This window comes from Centroberyx affinis, unplaced genomic scaffold (assembly GCF_046629955.1).
Source record: "Centroberyx affinis isolate AG114_WGS23_722 - 3 ecotype Tasmania unplaced genomic scaffold, CSIRO-AGI_Caff_v1 ptg004034l_1, whole genome shotgun sequence".
NCBI classification, from domain to species: Eukaryota; Metazoa; Chordata; class Actinopteri; order Beryciformes; family Berycidae; genus Centroberyx; species Centroberyx affinis.
Genome location: NW_027281832.1, coordinates 37,955 through 60,000, shown reverse-complemented (window position 1 = coordinate 60,000; position 22,046 = coordinate 37,955). Strand labels below are relative to the sequence as shown.

The 22,046-nt window shown below is 41.1% G+C and overlaps 1 protein-coding gene across 4 annotated transcripts; it reads left to right on the top strand.

Annotated features, from left to right (window-relative positions):
• Positions 1 to 1,278: 1,278 nt before the first annotated feature.
• LOC139663504 (NLR family CARD domain-containing protein 3-like) lies at positions 1,279 to 20,829 on the top strand. Of its 4 annotated transcripts, none has more exons than XM_071542190.1 (11): positions 1,279 to 1,319; positions 2,979 to 3,260; positions 3,545 to 3,622; positions 4,157 to 5,966; positions 8,312 to 8,485; positions 11,754 to 11,927; positions 12,993 to 13,166; positions 13,962 to 14,135; positions 18,770 to 18,943; positions 19,642 to 19,688; positions 19,933 to 20,829. In XM_071542190.1, the coding sequence occupies exons 2-11, from the start codon at positions 2,984 to 2,986 to the stop codon at positions 20,520 to 20,522; spliced, it is 3,672 nt and encodes a 1,223-aa protein (XP_071398291.1). In that variant the 5' UTR covers positions 1,279 to 1,319; positions 2,979 to 2,983; the 3' UTR covers positions 20,523 to 20,829. The 4 variants fall into 4 exon arrangements, with proteins under 4 accessions (XP_071398291.1, XP_071398290.1, XP_071398292.1 ...); XM_071542189.1 differs by having other exon boundaries at positions 1,283 to 1,319; positions 2,975 to 3,260; XM_071542191.1 differs by lacking the exon at positions 3,545 to 3,622 and having other exon boundaries at positions 1,283 to 1,319; positions 2,975 to 3,260.
• Positions 20,830 to 22,046: the final 1,217 nt, after the last annotated feature.

Sequence of the window (22,046 nt, the reverse complement as noted above, 5' to 3'; positions counted from 1 at the left end):
GTTCACACAAGCAGTTTTAAAATAGTCGGGGACACAACCATTAGTCAAGGAACTGTTAAAAAACCGAGAGCAAACAGGGCCTGACAGATTCCATTACTTTTAGTATGTGTGTGTGTGTGTGTGTGTGTGTGATGTGAAGGAGCTGCAGCGCGGCATGGAGTTGACCTGGAGAGAGTTCAGCGTTCAGCACAACGCGCTGCTGAAGGATTTCATCAGCAGGAACGAATCACGACTCGGCAAACTGCAGGAGGACGCACGCATCGCTCAGGTGCACACACACACACACACACACACACACACACACACACACACACACACACACACACACACACACACACACACACACACACACACTACTGATATAATGATCACAAGTGTTCACTGCCCTCTAGTAGTCAGAGAGCTTCAGGCAGCATGAAGCTGCTACAGGAAGCTGACAGGAACAGGAAGTAAAGAGTTTGGAGACGACACACCGTCTCCTCTCGTCTCATTGGTGGAAACAGGTTTCAGAGTGTTGCAGACTACAGTCTTTTGCAAGTAGTTCTAAGTTTCAACTCGTCTCGTCGTGAATCAATTCAATTCAATTCAGTTCAGTTCAGTTCAGTTCAGTTCAGTTCAGTTCAGTTCAGTTCAGTTCAATTCAATTCAATTCAATTCAATTCAATTTGCTTTATTGGCATGAATGTCATAACAACAAAATTGCCAAAGCGTTTCAGAACAACCAACAAAAGGATCTAACCACAAAGTAAACAGTGGATACATTACTGAAACATTACAGTAAAATAAATAAAATAAGAATTGTACTCGTATCATAATACTACAAATTATGACACTATTATTAGTACAGTGTTAGAATAATATAATATAACAATAACAGTATTAAAATACTAATTATATACTAATTATAACAATAAGTAAACAAACAGTAGTGAGTACTATAGGTCAAGATGATCATCGTGGGCCTTCAGTGTGAATCTGTGGTGTAAACTCGCCTGAAACAAACACCCCAAGAACACCTCAACACCCCCCCGACCTTCTCTGAACGCCCCCTGGGGGGCGGTGCCACCCCCGGTGAGAAGCTTTAGATTTAATACAGGAACAGAGACAGAGATATTTCCTGGATCAAACCAGTCCACACCTCTCTCTCTCTCTCTCTGCCCCTCCTCTCTCTCTCTCTGCCCCTCCTCTCTCTCTCTCTCTCTGCCCGCCCACTCCCCCCTCTCTCTCTGCCCTTCCCCCCTCTCTCTCCCTCCCTCTCTCTCTCTCTTAGTTTCACCTTAACTTCTCGTCGTGTCACAGATGATTTTCTCCACCAAAAGGTATTGTAAACATCAGTTTCCATGACAGTTTCAGTGTATTTTCCTTTCCTGACTCTATCAGCAGATCTTTTATGTGACTGTTAGCTTATTTAGACTAGAACAAGAGGAAATCTACAACTCAGCCGTTAAAGGTTTGTCTGTGTGAAAAACAGATGTGTAGCTTCAAAACAACTCAACGCTCTTCTAACGTTTTCCAACATGTTAGTGTTAGTGTGTTCATGTTCAAATCTAAATCTACTAAAAGTAGAAGTAGTTAGTAATTAGTTGTGTTGCTTTCTGCCTGCAGGTTTGAGGGAAAAACCTTCAGTTCCCTTTGACTCTCACATCAGGTTAGACCGACTGATGTTTCTAGACTTTGATAGTGAAGTTATGAGGAAGTGACAGCAGCCTCAGATCAAATGAACACAGACACCCAGAACTGACGAAGGAATCTCTATAATCAGGGGTGTCTCCAATGTTGGAAAAAAAAGAGTGTGAATCTCTGAAATGTGTTTCAAACCACTTATCTCATCGGTGTGTCCATGCTCCATATGAGGTTTGAAAACTCTGTGACCTGAGTGCCTCAAAGCACCATTTTCAGATGTCAAAACAGTCACCAGAGGGTGTTTTGTAACACTGTATGTTGTCTTGAAACGCCAGGACGCCATTTATTGAAACACTGAGGAAAAAACTAGTAAGAGCAGCTCCTGACCACAGCTAGGCCTGCTGACTGTTCAGAAGTGAAACAACGATTGTGTCTCATAAGGAGAAGCTTCTCTAACCTGTTGTCAGACAGTCTGTTCCTTCTGGAGGTGAGCAGCAAACTTCCTGAACCGAACAGCCGCTCCACAGGCGCTAGATGGGGGCGGGGTCAATGTTTTTATGTTTGAGAACCGGTTGAGGGTCTCAACCCCAAAGAGAGAGTTTCTCATGGCGGTGTTGTCGTATTAGATGATGATAAGTTGGATGTTGTGTTTTTTGCTGTGGAAAGCGGTTTGCTGCCACACAAAGTTTACAAAGTTTACAACGGACGATAATGTGCTTTGCGTCCTTGACTGAGATAAATTCAAAGTAACGGGAAAACTTCTAGCTGCTGAAGGTCTGCGTCTCTCCCTCACACTTGCTGTTTTAGCTAGCAGCCGACGTAAACCGGCTCGCAAAAAAACCAGGAAGTGAGTCAGCATGTTTGAGCCATGGTTCCCTCGGCTATACTGTAGGATTTCAATGGGGTTTTGGTTAAAAGCCTGAAAATAAGGTCTGTGATTAAGACAAGTTTAAGAAAGTTTTCATGTTTTGTTTTGGAGATAAAATAAACCATTAAACATCCCTTTTGTGAATTGTGAAGGTTTTATGCGCCCTAATAAAGTAAGTAGCTAACAAATGGTTAACTGACAAAAATTGAACTACAGTGTTTTGTCGCGCAGTAACACATCATCACATCTGAAAGTTTGGGTTGGTTTTAAAGCTGAAGAAATGCATATGTATACAGGTACTGTGTGTTTGTAATGAAGGGGTAGATAAGGTCAGACAATAGAACAAATATTACTAATTACATTACCGATTACTTGTGTGACCTGGCTGATAAAGTGATCTTGCGAAGAGATGAATCTTAGTCATTCCTGTGGGAAAATTGCATAATTGTTCTTGGAGTTGAATATTTCGTGTGATTTTACCAGGAAGCAACGATGGCGACGGATGAAGAGAAGCTCTTGGAAACGCTGGATGATTTGGGAGAGGAAGAGTTCAAGATCTTCAAGTGGTTCCTGCAGCAGCCTAACAGCCCGGAAGGTTTCCCAGCCATCAAAAAGAGGCGACTGGAGAAGGCAGACAGGCAGGACACAGTGGATCAGATGGTGCAGACCTACTGTGGAAACACTCTGGAGGTGACCAAGAAGGTTTTAATGAAGATCAACAGGAATGATCTAGTGCAGCGTTTGTCAAACAGCAGCTCAGAAACCAAAGGTAAGTCATTGGAGGATTTAAAAAAAAACAAAGGGACATTTGAAAAAAGGATAAAACTTATGCAATCATGCATAATATAATATAATGCTTTATTATATAACACTTTATACCAACAATTTACACAAAGTGCAGGCTGTATCATTTTTATATCTACTTTTGTTGGCCGACATCCAGACAATAGTTGTGAAGAGAGACAGGCGACCTTGTGAGTGTATGTGTTTATTGTATTGTATTTGTATTTATGTAATTTCTTTGGATTTTAATATATTTTATTGATTCCCCAGTAGGTGAATTCTCACTTCGGCCTCTAGTTGGGGTGCAGGGTCAGCCAGGTAGTTCGGTGCCCCTGCAGCAGGTCGGGGGTAAGTATCTTGCTCAAAGACTGATCACAGTTGTGCACGATATAACAATAATACCTGACAGTATCTTCTACAAGACAAGTGTGATGCAGCCTTGTACATGTTGCATCATCACTTTATCCATAATCCCAGTAAAGAAGGTCCTCAGGGGTATCAGGGGTTTTATCAATACCAATGCATGTGTATTGTGTGAAAAGTTTTCCCCAAAGTAGTTTACATACATGAACATAACAAACAGCAGCAAGTGAGAAGTAGTGCAACCAATAAAGCACAGCTAGCAGAGCTTTATGGGAATCAGCACAGTGTCAATGTGTCTTTAAGGAATCTGATTGGTTGCATGAAACTTGTGGTTGAGTAATAATAACCGACTCAACAACAACTACCTTATACCTTACACCCAGTCAGGACCTGCTTGTCCAGCCACCAGGAATGAGCTGAATACAGTCCATGGAGTTGGGAATGTGTAAATTATCAGGAAATGTTTGCATTACTCATTACTCACCTGTCATTGATTTCATCTGTTGTTTATTCATTCAGAAACTCCTGCTGCAGAGTGCCAACATAAACACAAATCCAATCTGAAGGAGAAGTTTCAGGATTTGTTTGAGGGGATTGCTAAAGCAGGAAACCCAACACCTCTGAATCAGATCTTCACAGAGCTTTACATCACAGAGGGAGGGAGTGGAGAGGTCAATGATGAACATGAGTTCAGACAGATTGAAGCAGCATCCAGAAACCAGACACCAGAAACAACAATCAAATGTGAAGACATCTTTAAACTCTTACCTGGAAGAGACAAACCAACCAGAAAGCTGATGACAAAGGGAGTGGCTGGCATTGGGAAAACAGTCTTAACACAGAAGTTCACTCTGGACTGGGCTGAAGACAAAGCCAACCAGGATATACAGTTCACATTTCCATTCACTTTCCGAGAGCTGAATCTGCTGAAAGGGAAAAAGTACAGCTTGGTGGAACTTCTTCATCGCTTCTTTACTGAGACCAAAAAAGCAAAAATCTGCAGTTTTGACGAGTTCCAGGTTGTGTTCATCCTTGACGGTCTGGATGAGTGTCGACTTCCTCTAGACTTCCAGAACAACGAGATCCTGACTGATGTTACAGAGTCGACCTCAGTGGATGTGCTGCTGACAAACCTCATCAAGGGGAAACTGCTTCCCTCTGCTCGCCTCTGGATAACCACACGACCTGCAGCAGCCAATCAGATCCCTCCTGGGTGCGTTGACATGGTGACAGAGGTGAGAGGCTTCACTGACCCACAGAAGGAGGAGTACTTCAGGAAGAGATTCAGAGATGAGGAGCAGGCCAACAGAATCATCTCCCACATCAAGACTTCACGAAGCCTCCACATCATGTGCCACATCCCAGTCTTCTGCTGGATCACTGCTGGAGTTCTGGACCATGTGTTGAAAAGAGAGAGAAGAGAGAGAGAAGACCTGCCCAAGACCATGACTGAGATGTACATCCACTTCCTGGTGGTTCAGTCCATCCAGGGGAACGTCAAGTATCATGGGAGAACTGAGACAGATCCACACTGGACTACGGAGACCAGGAAGATGATTCTCTCTCTGGGAAAACTGGCTTTTGAGCAGCTGGAGAAAGGCAACCTGATCTTCTATGAAGAAGACCTGACAGAGTGTGGCATTGATATCACAGCAGCCTCAGTGTACTCAGGAGTGTTGACACAGATCTTTAAAGAGGAGTGTGGACTATACCAGGTCCAGGACAAGATGTTCTGCTTTGTCCATCTGAGCATTCAGGAATTTCTGGCTGCTGTCTACATGTTCCGCTGTTACACAAACTGGGATGAGAAGGTACTGGATACATTCCTGGGAAGTTACTGGGGTAGATCTGAAGAGAGTGAACAACCCCTGGATGACTTCCTGGAGACAGCCATGTTCAAATCCCTGAAGAGTAAAAATGGCCACCTGGACCTCTTTGTCCGCTTCCTTCATGGCCTCTCACTGGAGTCCAGCCAGAGACTCTTGCGAGGCCTGCTGGGTCAGACAGAGAGCAGACCAGAAAGCATCCAGAGAGCCATCACCAACCTGAAGTGGATGAGCACTGATGATACCTCTCCTGACAGAAGCATCAACATCTTCCACTGTTTGATGGAGATGAACGACCAGTCAGTACATCAGGAGATCCAACAGTTCCTGAAGTCAGAGAACAGATCAGAGAAGGAACTCTCTGTGATCCACTGCTCAGCTCTGGCCTACATGCTGCAGATGTCAGAGGAGGTTCTGGATGTGTTGGACCTGGAGGCCTACAACACATCAGAGGAGGGACGACTGAGACTGATCCCAGCTGTGAGGAACTGCAGGAAGGCTCGGTTAGTCCTGATGTGAATACCAACAGTATAGAACAGTGTAGAGCGACCTTCATACCTGACACCATCAGAGTTACAATAAAGATCTATAGTTCCTCAAACATACACACTATTAACTGTTGTTCTACATAGCAGTGGTACACAGTGTTGGGCGTAACACGTTACAGAATAATGTGTCACTGTAATCACATTACTTTTTCCTGTAACAGTAAAGTCATTACTGTTCCAGGTTCAGTTTCACATTCCAGTTACTGATCTAACAGATCGGTTGTTTCTTGAGTTTCATTCTTTAGTCTAGTTCAACTCTTTATTGGTGTAATATCTATGAAAGTTCCCCCTCGTCTTCTCCTGCCTTCAGCTCATGTCAGAAATATCAGAATTACAGAGAGCGACATGAACGAGCCGACAAAGTGGGAAATACGACTCGGAAAGTTGGAATTTAATGCTGTAGGCTCAAAAGCTTAAAAGTAACTAAACCCCAACCAAATCTGTGGTGAAGCCGGACTCTAATGGTGTCAGGCTGTTTTACCGAGTTGTTTTACCAGAAGTTGAACTGAACTGCCTGTGGAGCTCAGGCTGAAATCTCTATCATTTTTCATTCTTTTTTTAAACACTTTTTACAGAAATGCTTTCATATAATTGCATTTATGTATTCTTTTCAGTTTGGTTTCTGCTTATATCATACATTAACCACTTTTGGACAATTTCAAATTCTATAATGCAAATTATTGTTGTCATTATTATCATCATTATTATTATTATTATTATTAGTAGTAGTAGTAGTATGTTGTATAAGTTTTTATTGGTATGCTAGTCTCAGCTCTGCTTTGATAATCATTTTATATTAAATCTGTAGACAGTCTTTCTGGCTGTGAACTCTCAGAGACCTCAGCTCTGAAGTCCTGGGGCCTCATTTATAAACGTTGCATACGCACAAAACGGGGTGAAAGAGGCGTACGCCACTTCCCACGCAAAAGTTGTGATGTATAAAAAACAAACTTGACGGGAGAATGTGTGCACCTGTACGTTAACTCTGACCCACTCTACGAACATTTTGGAGACAGTGGGAAACGGTGATTGAGATGGCAAAGTAGTAAAATAAAGCAAAAAATGGCCTTTACACTCAGTTAGTTTCCAGGCCGACTCCACATCAACTTAGAAACCCCTCTGATAACAGTCCTTGTTGGTAGAACGTCTAGGCTACAACTAAATAGCATCTTTGTTGATTTAGTTCCAAACCCGATCATTTGCCTAAATCTATATGCCATTATAGGCTGACATGGTGTGAATTATTCTCAAGTACGTACATTACAGTCTTTTAGCAGAGACCCAGTTTGTCACAATTAAATCCAACAAATTCAAGGTGTTAGGCAATTGGACTGGATGTCTCAAGGTAATAACTAATGATGCATTATGACGCACAGAGTGCATTGGAGACGCCGGGGCCAGGCGCAGCGTCCTCTTGTTCACCCCGGTCTCACACTGTCTGATCCCTGAGTGAGAAAGTGAGAATACAGAACTTGTCTATGCGTGTTTTATTCAAATCAAATGAATGTGAAATGCTGAGTGCGTGGTTACGTTCACTCTTTCCAAAAACAAAAGGCTCAAAATGGGTCAGTCGCAGCATCTCATCTTCCTCTCTAACGTTAAGTCAGTGTCACGCTGGGTTTCTGGCCACTAAATGCCACTAAATACGGTTTCCCCGTCATCGGGGTGAAATGTTCCAGAGGAGAGAGCTCCGGTGTCTTCTCGCCCCGCCGGTGGTGCTGACACAACAGTCCAATGCCCTTCTTGGCATCAACCTATATAGTGGACAATTTATTTTTTAGTTTTAGTTTTATAAAGGGTCTGGTTCGCGGAGCTGGCAGCATTAACTGCTGCTGTGACATTTTGCCTTTCTGGTTGGTGACGCCCGAACTGAGGCCACCAGGGAAACGTATCTTTCCCGCCTGGCTCCGGCTTTGCCATTTTCTTACATGGGAGAATGGAATGACAAACATATTTACATACACATCAGTATTCATTCAGGGCGTTTCATTGACCATCTATGGTTAATTATGGGAGTTAAGCAGCAGAGTATGAGGCTTGTGCACGTGCGCAACATTTCAAGTTGGATTGTGATTTATAATGGGAAACCGGCGTGGGACGTGCGTGCGCACTGTGTTATAAATCAGAATATTTTTGTGCGTAAGCTCTTTCTGTGTTTCGTCCGTACGCAACCTTTAGATGTGAATCCTACGCACAGTTTTATAACTGAGGCCCCTGGTGTCAGCTCTGAAGTCCTGGTCTCAGCTCTGAAGTCCTGGTCTCAGCTCTGAAGTCCAACTCCTCCTTTATTCTTTATTCAGATTGAGGGGCTGCTGGTTGTCAGAGACTCACTGTCAAGTCCTGGTCTCAGCTCTGAAGTCCAACCCCTCCCATCTGACAGAGCTGGACCTGAGTGACACCGACCTGCAGGATTCAGGACTGAAGCTGCTGTCTGCTGGACTGGAGAGTCCACACTGCAGACTGGAGACTCTCAGGTCAGACATCATATTAAATAATTTGCTGATGTGAATATTATATGAATATTGTAATTTGAGGACGTCTGTATAGAGTCGTTCCATCTGAAATCAGACAGGATCTGGTTTTAGAGGCTTAGATCTCAAATTCTCCTCATGTTGTTTTCACACAATCCTTTTGTATTCAAATGAATAACGATGAACTTTGTTGATAATATTCTCCATAGTTTTAAAGATACAGGAGTCCAAATGGCTCCAAAATGGCCTCCATCTATTGGGGGCAAAACTTTGATGTGAGAGTATTGGAGGCAATAAAGGAATTAAATATCAGACTTTTATTGTGGTAATTACCCAGAACGTATAGAGACATAATCACCCAGGTATTGATCCAACTATGGATACACAATGTATTAAAGATATTTTCTTTTGTGTATCTTCAGGGATAAAAAGTCACATGTGTCCATATTAGTACACTCTGGTATCTTTCACAGTTTAAGCATGATGGTATGGAGTTAATGTGTGCAACATCTTCCTGATGAAATTCCTTCATGGTAAAAACTAATTGTTCTATCATAACTCCAATTTTAATGCATATTTTGATGTAAAATGCACTTCGGACACCAGAGGCGTTGCTCTTTGTAGGTGTTTCCACAGACTTAAAGGGGTGTGAACTCTGGTAGAACCTTGGGTTGTGTCGCTTCCTGGTGTAGTAACTGCACCCACACTGTCATTGTCATCACACATCTGGAAGGGCCTTGCATCCTGTGTGAGCCTCTTCCCTGATAACGGATCGGGAAAGTGGATGGAAAGTGGTTGGATCGTAAAGGAGGCCACTGACCTCTTGGTAAATCACTCCATTTTCACTCTCCAGAGCTGGTATCAAGGACCAGACCTGGTAAATAACCATAAAACACCAACACTCAGCCCTGTCTTTGGTAATCCCCAAAGAGACAGAGAGTCTGAGATGACACCCATTGGAATGTTGCCAAAATCAAGAGAAATCTTTGATACAGACTCATGAAACCTTGGGTATCACATGGTGGTGGACTCTAATGTATATGACTAATTTTATGTGTAACTGTGATGTTTTATATAATAGTTATTTACATTATTCAATTTCGTTATCTTTACATAGGGCTTCAATAGCCATGTTTGATATTAAAGTGTTCAGGAATTTGTGCTGAGTTTAATAATGTTAATGTTACGACGATCAATTATATTGGATAGATCTGGGAACCAAAATTAGGGTTTCATGCATATGTAATGAGCCGTAACACTAGACATGCCAGCCCACGCACACACCCCTCAACTGATCACAACAAAACCAAACACACACATTTCCAACGCGGATTTCATGCACTTTACGTGGTCGCGACACGTGCCCTAACGGAGTCTGACAACAACTTTGTTCCAAAGTTTGTCTCCAAAGACGGACTCAACTGCATCATCATCAAGCCAAGTAGAAGCCTGTTTCATCCGAAACAGTGAAGAGAGCCTTGCTGCCTGCCTGTCTGCCTGACAAATACACACACACACCAGTGTGTCTGTGTGTCCTGCCTGCTACAACCTCGCTATCAGCTATCCTGCTGAGTTTAACTCTGAAGACTCATCGGAACCTCCAGAGTGGGTCGGCGTTAGTATTGAGAGACCCACAGCCCTGTCCAGCTTAGTTATAGTAGCCTAACCATTCCAGATAGTTATACTGTCGCCCCTTTTTCCTATCTTGCTGACTCACGTCTTCCACTGCTCATCTTCCATGATTGTGTCTGCTAAAATATTGGTTTAATTATCAGTATTGTATATTTACATGATCATCTATTCCTATTGTCATTGATTCATCACAATTCATAGGTATACCGCTTGTATATACTGTACTATATTCACTTGTATTTACCTGATTATTGAGTGTGCTTTAGTTTAGTAATAAATATATTATTTTGCATAAAGTCACCTCATGTGCTCATTGTGTGGGTTGAAATTCAAACATGCCGAGAGTTCACTCCTTCAGATGAGACCTGTTGATGCTGTCTGTTATCTGGTGCTCCGTTCTTAATTCTCATTGAAGCTAACTCTAAATTATATTGATATCAGACACCATTAATATCTACCACCACTACACTGGACTTAATAAAACCCCAAAATCTGTGATTCACTCTCATCTGTTGCTCCGGTAGAGACGACTGGAGGGTTTCGGGTTAAGTTAGGGTTTAGTTAGTGTCAAGTTAGTGTTTAGTTAGGGTCAAGTTACGGTTTACTTAGGGTTTAGTTGGGGTCAAGTTAGGGTCTAGTTAGGGTTAGGTTAGGGTTTAGTTAGGGTCAAGTTAGGGTTTAGTTAGGGTCATGTTAGGGTCTATTTAGGGTTTAGTTAGGGTTTACTTAGGGTCAAGTTAGGGTCAAGTTAGGGTTAGGTTAGGGTTTAGTTAGGGTCAAGTTAGGGTTTAGTTAGGGTCATGTTAGGGTCTATTTAGGGTTTAGTTAGGGTTTACTTAGGGTCAAGTTAGGGTCTAGTTAGGGTTTAGTTATGGTCTAGTTAGAGTTTAGTTAGGGTCAAGTTAGGGTCAAGTTAAGGTCTAGTTAGGGTTACGGTTTAGTTATGGTCTAGTTAGAGTTTCGTTAGGGTCAAGTTAGGATCAAGTTAAGGTCTAGTTAGGGTTAAGTTAGGGTTTAGTTATGGTCAAGTTATGGTTTAGTTAGGGTCAAGTTAGGATCTAGTTAGGGTTTAGTTATGGTTTAGTTAGGGTCTAGTTAGGGTCTAGTTAGGGTAAAGTTAGGGTTTAGTTAGGGTTTACTTAGGGTCAAGTTAGGGTTTAGTTAGGGTCAAGTTAGGGTTTAGTTCGGGTCAAGTTAGGGTTAAGTTTGGGTCAAGTTAGGGTTTAGTTAGGATTTAGTTAGGGTTAAGTTAGGGTTACGTTTACTCCATCCAACTCAAATTCTGCTTTTTATCACAGTTATTTCCAAACAAACTGCCATCTGAAAATATTGTCCCCGTAAAAAGTGGATTCTGGACCTTAACTAAACCTTTATTTATTTTAAACTACTTGGCATTCAGGGCCAAAACTGCAGATTTATTCATCTGGTCGGTTACAGAATGTGTTCAAGGAAAACGGACCAATCCTGAGACAAAGGTGTGACAGCCTGTCTGGTTTCAGATGGAAAGACTCTATAAGGCCGACATGATGCTGATCCACACTGACAACATGCTGAAGTCCATTGGATTATGAAACACTGGATTGTTGAAAGCATTCAGGAATATTTTATTTTATAGCTACTTGCTTTATTCTTTATTCAGATTGAGGGGCTGTAGCTTGTCAGAGAGAAGCTGTGAAGTCCTGGCCTCAGCTCTGAAGTCCAACCCCTCCCCTCTGAGAGAGCTGGACCTGAGTAACAACACCCTGCAGGATTTAGGACTGAAGCTGCTCTCTGCTGGACTGGGGAGTCCACACTGCAGACTGGAGACTCTCAGGTAAAATCACTTTACAGTTTTTCTCAGTTGATTGGACACATTTCTCTTTCAAACTAAGGTCAGTTCTCTCAAAACAGGATTCCCGAATCTGCAAAGGTCGCCCTGCAGGTTTTACATGAGGATTTGAGTTTTATTGATCCAGCTTCATATACACAGCAGTGAAGCTCAGTGACTGAGAGAAGATCATCCATGCTCTGATATCTTGTCATTAGATTACTGCACCTCTCTCTGTTCCTCTCAGCCATAATTCACTGTCACATCTCCAGCTGCTTCAGAATAGAGCAGCTAGATTTTAACCAGTGGGAAGGTGACATCATCATCTGCCCAGTTTTAACATCTGTCCTCTGGTTACCAGTTAGATAGAGAATTCATATTAAAATGTCACTGAACACATTTAAAGCAGGCTAGTTTTGGTCCTGAATTACACTGCAGAGCTCTTAGTTCCCTGTGAGCCGGAGAACAAGCTGAGATCTTCAGGTCCTCCTGACTTTCCCTCAGTCCAGACTCAAGACTGAAGGTGGTTTCACTTTAGTCCTCAGGGCTTCCAGACTGTGGAAAGCCTTCCTGAGGGACTGAGGCTGCAGGTTCACTATCATCTTTAAAACTCTTTGTAAAACACATTTTTATTGACTTGCTTTTGTGTCATTGTGTGTAATCTTTTTTGTCTCTCCTCACTTCTTCACCTTGTTTCTCATGTTTATATTTTATATTATTATTTAAATCCACTTGTTTTTAAAGTGTTTCCTAATTTCTATCCACTTTATTTTCTTTTTTATGGCTCGTTGTGCAGCGTAACAAAGCATGTGCCGTTTGGTGGATTTATTTATCCAATCACCTTACAGCACCATGTGTGAATACATTGTTAGCATGGGCGGCCCAGTGGGAATCAAACCAGTTTCCCTGTCAGTGTTAGTGCTCCAGTCAGCTCAGTATACAGCACCATGCAAACACACTGGGACCTGCTTTAGACCAGGGCCTCATCAATACAGTCTGTCAGTAGAAATAATACAATAATGACATTAAATATAACAGAATAACATTTCCACATGTCTTCTTGTCCTTCAGGCTGAGTGTGTGTCAGCTGTCAGAGAGAAGCTGTGAAGCTCTGGCCTCAGGTCTCAGCTCCCAGTCCTCTAGTCTGAGAGAGCTGGACCTGAGTAACAACGACCTGCAGGATTCAGGACTGAAGCTGCTCTCTGCTGGACTGGAGAGTCCACACTGCAGACTGGAGACTCTCAGGTAAAATCACTTTACAGTTTATCTGAATTGATTTGACACATTTCTCCAAACTAAGGTCCTTTTTCTCAAAACAGTCTCTCAGATCAGGATTCCTCGATCTGCAAAGTGCGACCCTGCAAATTATATATCAGGATTTCAGATCCATTTTACATCGGCATTTTCAATTTCAATTTGGATAGAAAGTTTGGGAATAGAAAGTTTGGGAATTTTCCAGCACTTGTTTTATTCTGATCCAAATTCATATACACAGACATGAACATGAAGGATTTAGAGAAGATCATCCATGCTCTGATATCTTGTCATTAGATTACTGCACCTCTCTCTGTTCCTCTCAGCCATAATTCACTGTCACATCTCCAGCTGCTTCTGAACAGAACAGCTAGAGTTTTAACTAGTGCAAAGAAGAGATCATATATCATAAGTTTAGCATCTCTTCACTGGTTCCCACTTAGATATAGAATTAATATTAAGACTTCACTGAACACATTTAAAGCATGTCTAGTTTTGGTCCTGAGTTTCACTGCAGAGCTCTTAGTTCCCTGTGAGCCGGAGAGAGCTGAGATCTTCAAGTCCTCCTGACTTTCCCTCAGTCCAGACTCAAGACTGAAGATGAAATCACTTTTGTCATCAGCTTCCCTACACTGTGGAATTTTAAAACACTTTAAATCTGCTTTATATATATTAATATTCTTCTTTATGGCTTTTTTAAAGGCATAACATAGCATATGGTGGATGTATTTTTCCAAATCAGCATACAGACGTTCTTGTTTGTCTTCATCACTAATTCTCCTTCAGGCTGAGTGTCTGTCAGCTGTCAGAGAGAAGCTGTGAAGCTCTGGCCTCAGGTCTCAGCTCCCAGTCCTCTAGTCTGAGAGAGCTGGACCTGAGTAACAACGACCTGCAGGATTCAGGACTGAAGCTGCTCTCTGCTGGACTGGAGAGTCCACCATGCAGACTGGAGACTCTCAGGTCAGGATCACTGTTACTGTTCAACAGACCATTTAAATTCTGCTTTACATGCACATTAATGTCAGAAAAAATACCTGAACTGTCATTTTCCTGCTGATGTGGTTTTTGAAAGCAGCTGAGAAACCAACATTCAGCTCTACTTTCTCTCCTCTGAGAGAATATTTCATTATTTCTCTCCTCACTGCCTCTGTTGGTGAAACCTGAAGTAAAGGACTTGTCAGAGTCCAGAACTGAAATGAAAACACAAATCTGATACTCCACTTAGTTTTAACATGGGGGTTATTCAGCACCTGACCGCCATGAAGACCAGAATATAAACTACTGACCAGGACCAGATGCAGCTGGACCAGTTTGTAGAGTTTGAATGAGGAGAAAACCTCCTGAAAACTGACATTGAACTCGTTGGTGAACAGATTCAACAACAGATCCTGCTGGAAGACAATAAAGCAGCAACTGGTCCGCAGTTACATTGCATTTCTGTTCTTGGTTCACACTAAAATTACTATTTAAAAATAAAGTAGATCCGGTCTCCCAAACAGGAACTCTCTCTCCTACATGGTATCCCTCCGCTGTGTTCTCTTCTGTCAGTAAAGATGCTGTTTGGTGAAATTCTGTTCTGAACAGAAGAACCAAACGTCAATTAAAAATCTCAGCAGCAGGATCTGCTGTTGAATCTGTTCACCGACGTGTTCGATGGCAGTTTCCATTCAAATGAATGGGAAGTAAAAATCTGAACTACAAACTGGTCCGGCTGCATCTGGTCTCGGTCAGTAGATTATATTCTGCTTTTCAAATCAATAAGTCCGTGTTGAAACTAAGTGGAATATTGATTTAATTGAAGCTACGTAAAACTCTACAGTGAAGGAAGTGATGAAATGTTGAATCCATCAATCTTCATGACTAAAACTAGGAAAACAAGGTCCAGTTTGAAAATAACCAGAATTATGTTTGAAGAGAGAAACTCTGCTGTGATCAATATTATTGAAAATGATCAAGCTGCTTTTATTTTGAAATTGAGGAAAATTTAATCAAGATAATTATCAATATTGTTTTATCACCCAGAACTACAAACTATACATCACTATGCTGAGCTCCCGCAACTTTTGATCAAATCAGTTAATCTAATCAATTAAGACAAAAGACTTGAAGGGAAGGAGGTATTGAAATAATAATTGTTAATGGCACCGAGAAAACCGAAGAAGGAACTGACAGATCAGCGGGACAATCCAGCTGAATCACCTGTGAAACTGAAGGGAACAATGGATAATGAAGGTGCAGAAGATGTGAATGATGATTTAATGATAACGGAGATTGAAGTACTATGGCTGCAAGTACATTTGCCTCATTTGAAGCCAATGTTAATTGGTTGTTGTTACAGACCGCCTAGTGCGAATAATGAGTATCTTGCTAAAATCTGTGATATGTTAGACCATGGGTGTGAATTTAGTTATGAAATCTATTTTATGGGTGACCTGAATATAGACTGGAATTTGCTGAGCTGTCCATTGAAAAAAAGGCTTCTAACTGTCGCAGATGCATGTGGGTTGTCACAGGTAATTAACAAACCAACTAGAATATGTCTGAAAAGGGATGGCACCCAAATTTCCACTTGTATTGATCATATTTTTACGAATGCAGCAGAGCTATACTCTAAAGCAGTATCTGTACCTATCGGTTGTAGCGACCATAATTTGGTTGCAATTGTGAGAAAAACAAAAGTTCCTAAGCCTGGACCTAAAGTAATCTTTAAGAGATCTTATAAAACGTTTAATCAAGACAAATTTGTTAAAGATGTCAAAAATGTGTGTTGGTCAAATGTGTTATTGGAAAAAGATCCCGAAGAGGCACTGGTGAAATTTGATGAAAGCTTTATGCCCCTGGTTGAAAAACATGCACCACTGAAGAAGTTTACCGTCAGAAATGTCAGAACACCATGGTTAGACAAGGAGCTGAAGGAGTATATGGTGGAACGCGATCAAGCAAAATTAATAGCAAACATATCTGGTTATAAATCAGACTGGCAAATTAAGGAAATTAAGGAATTTTGTTACGACGTTAAATAAGAAGAAAAATAAATGGTATTATGAAAATAGAATTAATGATATTAAAAACGATAGCAAAAAATTATGGAATACACTGAATGATCTAATGGGCAAGAACACCAAACCCACTCCATCTTTCTTAGAGACAGAAGGAAACTTCCTTACCAAACCAGCAGAGATCGCTAACCACTTTAATAATTATTTCATAGGTAAAGTAGATAATTTAAGGAATAACATGCCAAATATAGATAACGAAATATCTAATTTATTAATAAAAAATCAAATCATGAAATCATGCAAAATTGTAATTTTAAATTTGACAGAGTAAGTATAAGTAAGGTAGAAAACATGCTAATAACTTGTAAAAATAAACCACCAGGTGTTGACGACCTTGACGGGAAACGTCTTAAACTGGTTGCGGATTTAATTGCTCCTGCTATTTGCCATATTATTAACCAGAGTTTCATTGAAAGTTTATGTCCACAAGAATGGAAAACTGCCAAGATAATACCACTGCCTAAAAACGTGAAATTACCATTTTCTGGATCAAATAGTCGTCCTATAAGTTTATTGCCTGTTTTAAGTAAAATGATGGAAAGAATAGTGTGTGAACAAATTAAATGCTATTTTTCTATGAATAATTTAACCACTGATTTTCAACATGCATACAGAGAAGGGCATTCAACAGCGACTGCTCTGACTCAAATGACTGACGATTGGCTGAGAGAAATTGATGAGAAGAAAATAGTGGGTGCTGTACTACTTGATTTTACAGCAGCATTTGATATTATTGATTATGAATTATTACTTAAAAAAATAGAATGTTATGGCTTTTCTCAGTCTGCATTATCATGGATGGTGAGTTATCTAACTAACAGGACACAAATTGTTTTTTTAATGGGAGCTATTCAGATGTTAAAACTGTAAGATGTGGAGTGCCCAAGGAAGCTGTCTTGGGCCATTGCTGTACACCATTTTCACAAATGACTTACCACTTGTTTTACATAAGGCCAAAATTTCTATGTATGCAGATGATTCAACTATATATATGTTGGCATTCACAGCCAATGAGTTAAATACAGTTTTAAATTTAGAGTTGCGATCAGTGGTTGAATGGATGAAGAGAAATAAGTTGGTTCTGAATGTTTGTAAGTCAAATAGCGTGGTATTTGGTTCAAACCACGCTCTTAGTAGAAAACCAGATTTAAAGCTTTGCATAAATTATGTGTCTATTTACCAAGTCCAGGAGACCAAGCTCCTGGGAATGATCTTAGACAGTAAATTGTCATGGACAAAACACATAAATAAGATAGTTGCTAAGATGGGAAATGGTATTTCTGTTATTAAAAGATGTGCACATTTTTTGACACAAAACTCAACTAAACAGGTGATTCAGGCTTTAATATTGTCCAATCTTGATTATTGCCCAGTAGTATGGTCTAATGCAACAATGGATAAATTAAAGAAATTACAAATGGTACAAAACAGAGCAGCACATATAGTGCTCCGTTGTGAATACAGAACGAATGTTGTTGCAATGCATAATTGTCTATCTTGGTTATTTGTTAATAACAGATTAATCTATTCATTACTTGTATTTATCAGAAATATCTCTGTTACAAAAACTCTGTTTATTTTGTATACAAATTTATCTCTCAGTTTAGATAGACATGACCACTCTACCAGACATGCTATAGGAGGAGATTTTACATCACCGAAAGCAAGGACAAACTCAACCAAACGAACGGTCATGTACTGAGCTGTGCATGAATGGAATTTACTCCCTAGACATATCACACAAGAAAACAGTAAAATTCTTTTAAAATTTTAGTTAAACAGTATCTTTTGACTAGAGATGTTGAAAAGATGTAGGACTGGTTTGGCTAAGTATAAATAAAATACAAATATGAGTTTGATTGGATTGGTGTGTCTTGTGGCCGTGGAGGGTCTGAGTTGTGGACCGGGAAACTGGAGTAAAACGGACTAATTACCTGTATCTTTGATTATTGTACTGAATACTAGCGTGAAATGGACAGTATTATGATTTGAAATGTGTTGGGACACTAGAGTGAAACGGTCTATTTCTGATTATTGAATTGTCAGGAGCTTGTCTTGTCTGTGTGTGTGTTCTAGTCTTTGTCGTGTTTATTTTGTAATGTTATGTGTTATGATGTAAGTGTGATGGTTGCATTGTCACCATATAAAGTCTGTTTTGTGGACCCCAGGAAGAATAGCTGCTGCAATGCTGTAGCTAATGGGGATCTTAATAAACTATTAACTATAAACTATGCTGTGTGTGTGCGTGTGTGTCTCTGTGTGTGTGTGTGTGTGTGTGTCTGTGTGTGTGTCTGTCTGTGTGTGTGTGTGCGTGTGTGTGTGTGTGTGTGTGTGTCTCTGTGTGTGTCTCTGTGTGTGTGTGTGTGTGTTTCTGTGTGTGTGTGTGTGTGTGTGTTTGTGTGTCTCTGTGTGTGTGTGTGTGTGTGTGTGTGTGTGTGTGTCTCTCTCTCTGTGTTTGTGTGTGTGTGTGTGTGTGTCTCTTTCTCTGTGTGTGTGTGTGTGTGTTTCTCTGTGTGTGTGTGTGTGTGTGTGCAGGCTGTCAGGCTGTCTGCTCACAGAGGAAGGCTGTGCTTCTCTGGCCTCAGCTCTGAGCTCCAACCCCTCCCATCTGAGAGAGCTGGACCTGAGCTACAATCATCCAGGAGCCTCAGGAGTGAAGCTGCTCTCTGCTGGACCGGAGGATCCACACCGGAGACCGGACTCTCTCAGGTACGGAGAGGCCACGTCCGCTAGAAGGCTGAGAGTCACACACATTTTCTCTGTCAGACCGGCTGCGTCCGCACCGCGGCTAAATACAGCCGTCGCTCCTCATCGGAGCTTCGTCCCGTTCGGTTCACACACGGTTCGGTTATTAAGGAGAGCGAAGCTTTCTACGACCGAACTCGCTACCCGAAACGTTCGGGTGTCGATACCGAATCCGAGAGCGGATTTTAATATTGTCGTTAATTTGAAAGAGACGGAGGGAAGAGTTGAGACGTTCTCACATTTTCTATCAGTCTGTTTCCTCAACACTGCAGCTGCTCCACCAGTTCTGTGTCTTGAGGCCAAATGTTGCGTCTCTTTAAAGTATCAAGTTCATGAGGTGGAAGAAGAGAAAACCACGCCACTGTCAGTGGAGGTTTATTAAAATCTGATGGATAAACTGACGCCTCTGGTTACTGGTGTTACTGGTGTCCAGTAGACTGAAAACACAGGCGATGGGAGCCGCCATATTGGTCTGCGGTAAACGTTACTATGGTTACAGACATTATTTACAGCAGTGGAGTGACTCCTGTTGTTTATTGTTTAATGTTGAATGGAGAATATGAGTGACGCCGTCTGGAAAATCACTCATATGGAAGGTTATGAAGGTTATTTGTTCATTATCAAAGAGATTATGCTGTCTGACTTTATTTACCCCCCCCCAGTGTGGACCATGATGCAGTGCGGTGGTTGAAACCAGGTCTGAGGAAGTGTAAGTGTGTATTTAGTTTGATTCATGAAAACAGAGCAGCACATTCAGTTTCTATTTAAATAGAAAGCTCATGTGTGACATCTATTCATTCAAATCCTACTCTGAAAAAAGATGGCTGACAAAATGTGCCATCATGAAAGTGAAGAAATGAACAGTCAATCTGTTAATAAATCAACCAATAATAAACACAACAGGTGTATTAGATGAGAAGCTGCTGCTGTATTGAGTCTTGTTCTCTCATTAGATGCCTGTGAACTCACACTGGACCCAAACACAGCAAACAGAAACCTCTTCCTGTCTGAAGACAACAGAAAGGTGACGATGGTGGAAGAGGAGCAGCCACATCCTGATCACCCAGAGAGATTTGACTACTGGGAACAGCTGCTGTGTAGAGATGGTCTGACTGGTCGCTGTTACTGGGAGGTCGAGTGGGAAGGAGAGGTTGATATAGGAGTGACTTACAGAGGAATCAGTAGGAGAGGAGATAGTGAAGACAGCAGGCTTGGAGGGAATGAAAAGACCTGGAGTCTCATCTGCTATAGTAACAGTTACTCTGTCTGGCACAATAACAGAGAAACAGTCATACCTCCCCTCTCCTCCTCTGACTCTAACAGAGTAGCAGTGTATCTGGACTGGCCTGCTGGCTCTCTGTCCTTCTACAGAGTTTCCTCTGACACACTGATCCACATCCACACCTTCCACTCCACATTCACTGAACCACTCTACCCTGGGTTTAGGTTCTGGTCTGGGTCTGATTCCTCAGTGTCTCTGTGTCAGATAGAGGAGGGAGAGAGAAACTCTCACACTGCTGACCAAAGACAGCTGCTGAGATGATGGTTCACTCTGTACAGGATGACACACACACACACCCACACACACACTTTACTAAATAGAGTGTATAGTGTGTGTTGGGTAGCTGAACAGGGTTTTAACAAGAAGAACATGGACATTTTATTGTGAAAATGAAATGAATGAGAAATGAAACCAGACAGAATCAAGTTATGGTTGTTCATCTTAGAGTCTGTTGTTGATGATTGACAGGTTGAAATATCTTTCTTTAGCAAGATTTTGTATTTTATTGTCATCTCATCTTTCCAAGCTAAACTTCTATCTACTTTTCAGTAATTGTCAGAATTAAAGTTTCTCCTAAATGAACATTGTTTGGTCTTCATCTTGTCTTCCAACAAGCAGTTTTAACTGTGAGAGAGTGAAAGTCTCCTAATGGCCACTAGGGGGCCCCACACACACACACACACACACACACACACAGTGGGCCTGTTAGCCTCATCAGATTAAACATCGCAGGTCGCTGTGAAATGTAACTATAATTACAACTAATCTCATATCTGTTTGGAAACATTTCACCCCGTTGAAAATCAATGGAGCAGCCAAACCAATACACACCACTAGAACTGCAGTGCATGGAATAATTCACATCGTTTAGATGGCAGGTTCAGTTAGACCAGAACAGATTCAGCCTCGTCACTTTAGACCAGTGGTTCTCAACCTTTTTTGGGCCAGCGCCCCCCTATCCATTATCCAGGTCCCTTACCCCCCCCCCCATCAGATAACATGTAGGCTAACTGTCTTCCCTGAATATTAACGTTGATTATTATCCTGTTTATTATTATGATTATTGTTATTATTATGCTTATTATTATTTTTATTATTTATTATATTTATATTAGGCCTATATATATGTATTCTTTATTTCTATTCTTATTATATTATTATTATTAGTAGTAGTAGTATGATTATTATTAGTATGATTATTGTTCTGTGTTATATAATTAAAAAGCATGTCATTGAATGCCAAATAACAGATTTGCGCGGGTCACATATATCACATAGCCTATGTCACATATTATGCAGCATGTAACTTTTTGGCATTAAATAGGGCAGAATTAATTTTTCAGAATTCAGATTTTTGAATGGAGTTTGGTCTGACATTGTTTTGTGCTATTCCAGGCAAATTAAACCAGGTAAATGTCCCATGTTTTGGGATTTCACATTTCCTTTTATTCATAGACTTATTAAAGATGTAGACCCCAGGAGAATTCTACAATGTTGCTGCATTTTCTTGCTCATTCCAAACAAACAGCTCTATCTCAGAAATAAAAAGAAATTGACAACCACAAGTTTTTCCATTTAAAAAAACACAACTTTCCCTTTAATTTGGTACCAAATACATGGCAAGGTGATGGGTCTCCTCACTTCAGTGTCAACATTCACAGTCTGACAACAGAACAACGATAAGCTTTCAAAATCCATACAAAACCTCCAGAGCTTCAGCCCACACAGTAATAAGATCAGACAGTAACAGTCGCCAAACAAATATGGAAAAAGTCTCCAGACTTA